The 4,818-nt window shown below is 41.6% G+C and overlaps 1 protein-coding gene across 2 annotated transcripts in view; it reads right to left on the minus strand.

Moving 5' to 3' along the window:
* Positions 1 to 4,785, minus strand: part of LOC113204131 (uncharacterized) — an 8,943-nt gene extending 4,158 nt beyond the window's left edge. Inside the window, exons 1-3 of one of the 2 annotated variants that reach the window (XM_026419177.2) lie at positions 4,541 to 4,785; positions 4,252 to 4,445; positions 3,996 to 4,166 (exon numbers count right to left, since the gene is read on the minus strand). In XM_026419177.2, the coding sequence (XP_026274962.1) occupies positions 3,996 to 4,166; positions 4,252 to 4,445; positions 4,541 to 4,562 (387 nt within the window). In that variant the 5' untranslated portion in view covers positions 4,563 to 4,785. The remainder of the gene's footprint in view (positions 1 to 3,995; positions 4,167 to 4,251; positions 4,446 to 4,540) is intronic. The other variant, XM_026419161.2, reaches the window with a different exon arrangement.
* Positions 4,786 to 4,818: the final 33 nt, after the last annotated feature.

Genomic DNA, 4,818 nt, shown 5'->3' on the forward strand with positions numbered 1-4,818 from the left:
ATCGTCCTTCTTCGGAGAGTGAAGTGTTTACCCCTGGTGACAATACGGAAGTTAACGTGTTTATTTCATCATCAAGTAGCGCGCCCTTGTTGGTGGAGATTTCCGTGAACAACAAACTCATCACTATGGAGGTAGATTCCGGGGCAGGTGTGTCTATTGTAACAAAGAAGTTTCTAAAAAAACATTTTCCTACCTTATCATTAGTTCCTACTAATATTATATTGAGTTCTGTGTCTGGTCCCATTTCTGTATGTGGAGAAGTGTCAGTCCCTGTCATTATTCAAAACAAAAGTTATCAGTTAACTTTTATTGTCTGTGATACAGTCATCTATGATACTCCCTTATTGGGCCGACCATGGCTCGATGCTCTAGTTCCTAAATGGAGAGACATCATGTCTCCTACCACTTTGATTTCTGTCATTTCTCCAACCAGAGTTCCTTCGCTGGAAGAACTCAAAGGGTTATATCCAAAGATTTTTGATCCCAATAATGATAACCCTATTGTTGGTTTTTCTGCTGTGCTAGTTTTAAAAGATGGTGCCACACCAATTAAACATAGAGCATACAAATTAGCCTTTGGCTTAACTGATAGTATTAATTCTATATTAGACCAAATGGTACAGCAAGGGAAGGCCATTCACACTAGACATGCTGAATGGGCCTCTCCCTCTTTTCCTGTTGCAAAGAAAGATGGTTCTTACAGATTAGTAATTGATTTTAAAAGGTCACTCAACCCTCAACTCAGAGTGGACCATTATCCTATTCCGTCCCCAGAGGAAATTTTTTCTGATCTCAGTAAAAGTGCCTTGTTTGTTTCTCTGGATCTTAAAGATGCATACATGCAGTTACCTTTATCACCTGAATCTCAGGAATTGTGTACCATGGCCACTCATCGTGGCTTTTACAAACTTTTACGTTTACCCTTTGGTATTGCATCTGCAGCAGCAATCTTCCAATCAGTGATGGAAGAAATTGTTATGAACATTCCTAATGTTAAGGTTTACCTTGACAATATATTAATCCATGGTAATTCTACCGCAGAAGTGGTTCAAAATACTCATCTAGTGCTATCACGCCTAGAAAGTCACAATGTAAGACTGAATTTATCCAAATGTGATTGGTTTGTACCTAAGTTAGAATTTTTAGGTTTTGTTATTTCTCAACATGGCAGGCAACCTGCACCTTCTCTAGTCAGAGGTATTGAAATGTGTTCCATCCCTAAGGATGTAAAACAACTTAGATCTTTCCTTGGTATGGTTAATTTTTATACCATATTTATTCCCCAATTTGCTACCATTGCAAAACCCTTGTTTAACTTGTTAAAAGCAGACAGCAAGTTTATCTGGAGTCAATCTTGTAATGAAGCCTTTCTAAAATGTAAGGAGCTTCTTAAGTCAGACAAGTTATTACTGCATTTTAATCCTAACTTACCAATAGTGGTCTACACTGATGCAAGTCCCTATGGTGTAGGGTCTGCACTTTGTCACACTGTTACTCTCAACAACAAACCAGTAGACCGTCCTGTCATGTTAGTGTCGTCAACCTTGTCTCCTGCTCAGCAAAATTATGCACAGATAGACAGGGAAGGCCTAGCAGTAATTTATGCTATCTCCAAATTTCACAGATTTTTGTGGGGTCAGCAATTTACCTTAGTAACTGATTGCCAGGCAATCTCTAGAATTTTTAACATCAATAGTTCTCTTCCTGTTAGAACTGGGCACAGGCTCCAGCATTGGGCCTCAATTTTACAAGCCTACAGATACAAGTTGGTACATAGAAAAGCAGCTAATTTAGTGGTGGCGGACGCGTTGTCACGATTACCTGCACCTATTACTATTGAAGAAGTTCATGTAGCGGCAGTCAATGTCAAGATTGCCACTGAAGTACCCCTAACTAGTGAAAAGATTGCATCTGAATTGCACAATGATCCTGTATTAGAAGCGGTTTTCAGATTTGTTCATTTGGGCTGGCCACCCAGAGACAAATTTAAAAATAATCCTGCAATTTTACCATACTTCAGAGTGAGGGATTGTCTCACTATTGTTAGTAAATGTCTATTGTTCTCAAGTAGAGTCATCATTCCCAGTACCATTAGAGGCTTAGTTCTTAAGGCTTTACATGATGGTCATCCTGGAATTTATCGTACCAAGCTACTTGCTCGTATGTATGTATGGTGGCCCTCCCTTGGAGAGGACATCACCCAATTAGTGTCTCATTGTTCCATTTGTGCCTTGGTTAATTTTAAACCAGACAAGGTGTTTGTACCTTGGCCTGCACCTGCAACCCCCTTTGAGAGAGTTCACATTGACTTTTATGAAAGGAGGTCACTTTCCTATTTCATTGTTTGTGATGCATACTCTAAGTGGTTGCATGTTGCTCACATGCAGTCCACCAGAGCCCCTTTTGTCATCAAAGAGTTGTTGGCAATTTTTGCAATTTTTGGTTTACCAAAGTTTCTGGTCAGTGACAATGGACCACCATTTGACAGTAATGAATATGCTGAGTTTTGCACTCAATTCAACATTAAGATTATGCACTCACCTCCCTATTGTCCGCAGTCAAACGGGCAGGCTGAGAAGTCTGTCGACTTAGCCAAGAAAGGTATGGAGAAAATCATATTGTCTGAGTAAGGCAATACCAACAGTATGGAAACTGATTTGTTACTGATTCAATCCAGATTGAGTAAATTTCTGTATAACTACAGGAACACCCCCACTACCACTACTCATAAGAGCCCGAACGAATTGTTGTTTAGTTTTAAGCCAAGAACAATGTTATCGCAACTGTTACCTGAGAAAAATGTACCATTACGTAATTTCCATTTTAGAGCTGGTGAAAAGGTTAAGTTTAGACTCACCAAGAAATCGGAGATTGTTGAAGGAGTCATTGTTAGAGCCAAAGGCCCTGACATCTATGTGATTGACATTCAAGGTGTTATCAAAGATGTTCACCACAACCAGCTCACTAGAGCTTAATTGATCTTTAATCTTTGTTCATTGTATGTCTGTAATTTTTCTTGCATTTTCTATTGTGATTGTTATCTTGCTTTGTATAACATACTTTATTTTCTTTGACATGTTAATTTGCTTCCCTCTGGTGCTCAAATTAGCCCGGGGTGGATGATGTGTTCTCATCATTGCCACCAGAGTGCGCACCTGGTGGCGGTGCCTTGTGTCTGGCCGGCTCCCGCCGTCCCGCCTTTTTGTAAGGAGTTGTGGAATAAACGTTGAAGAGCTCAGAAGTGTGTACTGCCTGATCTTCTCCTAGCTCCCAGAAGAATATCCGTAGGATACTTCAGAATCATTAGAGCTAATATATATTATCTATCAGCCCAACCAGCTGAACATTAGACCTTTGGAGGATCACCTACTCCATGTTCATGGCTAATTACTTTAATCTTTAAAATCTTGACGATTTGAAAATCCATATTAACGTTTTTAATTTTCAGATCGCAGATTCTGAAATTTCAAACCGCGTTTGCAATTTTTTTTACAATTGTTTTAGTTTGTAATTTTACAAACATTGAATTGCGTAAAAAGTTGCCAACAAAACTTGTAAAATTACAAACGATTTTTTTAACAGTGGAGCTGTGGGCAGAGAGAAATAGGCAAACCGGCCCGCACCCGTGCATGCGGTACAGTATAACTACGAAAGTGCGCGAAACAGCCACGGGGTATATTGAGAATTAGCTCACCCAGAAAACAGCGTTCTTGGCCTTGTTTTTTTCTCCAAGTCGATTTTCTTGATTCAAATTTTATTTCTCAATTCGAAGAAACGTTTTCCTTGATTCAAGAAAATTGGCTTCAATAAGTCAAAAATAGCGAATACAAGCCGAAATTTGACTTAAATTAAGAATTTGTTTTTCTGGGTGCTGAATTTCTAGAATCACTGAAATCTTTTACATTTTTTTAGTACATTTAATTTGTTCACTTCCACACCATGTAATTGTTGTTTACATTTACGATTACCATTTCCGCCCAATGCCTTATGCTTACCTCCTTAAAGGGGCAGTTTGGGCGAGGTTTTATCATATTCAGGGTAAAGGCCCAGAGTGCGGTGGGGTCGTTAAATCCCTTGCACGGGTTGTTTTCGAAGCGCCAGGTCTGGAAGAGCTCGCACGTGTTGGACGAGACGCTCTCCCGGCACTTGGTGAGCTGGAACAGGATCTGGGGAGACAGATCGATTGCATAAAGCTTGCGGTATTCTTTAATTTTCAAACTAGAAAGTTATGTCTCAACAAAACTGTCTCACCGAGTCGATATACCGGCTAGGGCGGGTGACGTTGAAGTCGGCGCTGATAGAGAAGTCCACCTTGCTGACCATGCCAGTCTGAATGTTGAAGAACTTGAGGCTGTTGCCCGGGACGTCGCAGCTTGCCGCCTTGGAGACCTCGACCACTAAGTGGGAGGGCTGCAAGAGGCCGGGGCGGCGCTGGGACCAGGGAACTTGATTTACAACATGAAGTGCCGTGAAAAAATATACATCACCATCCCAAAATGTCGTAGCTAATATGGATCGACTTGCAACATTAACTGCTTACGTGGGGGCGCTTGGCCGTGCATAGCGGTTGCCTGGCGAGGAGGAGAAAGGCGAGGGCGCAGACGCGGAGCATATCGCCATGGCTTTTCTGTCGAAAGCGCAGGCTGGCAAACATAAGCAACACACCGAACCGTGTTTGTAGCTACACTGCTACAGTTTGCAACTACACAGCTGTTGCTACAACCAACACGGCCATGTAAGTACAACCGACACGAGTAGCAGCTTCACCCGGAACCGACTCAGCGCGACGGCACCGCCATTGCTGACCCCCCCCCCCCC

The sequence above is a fragment of the Frankliniella occidentalis genome, unplaced genomic scaffold (genome assembly GCF_000697945.3).
Source record: "Frankliniella occidentalis isolate FOCC.00 unplaced genomic scaffold, Focc_3.1 Scaffold585, whole genome shotgun sequence".
Taxonomy (NCBI): domain Eukaryota; kingdom Metazoa; phylum Arthropoda; class Insecta; order Thysanoptera; family Thripidae; genus Frankliniella; species Frankliniella occidentalis.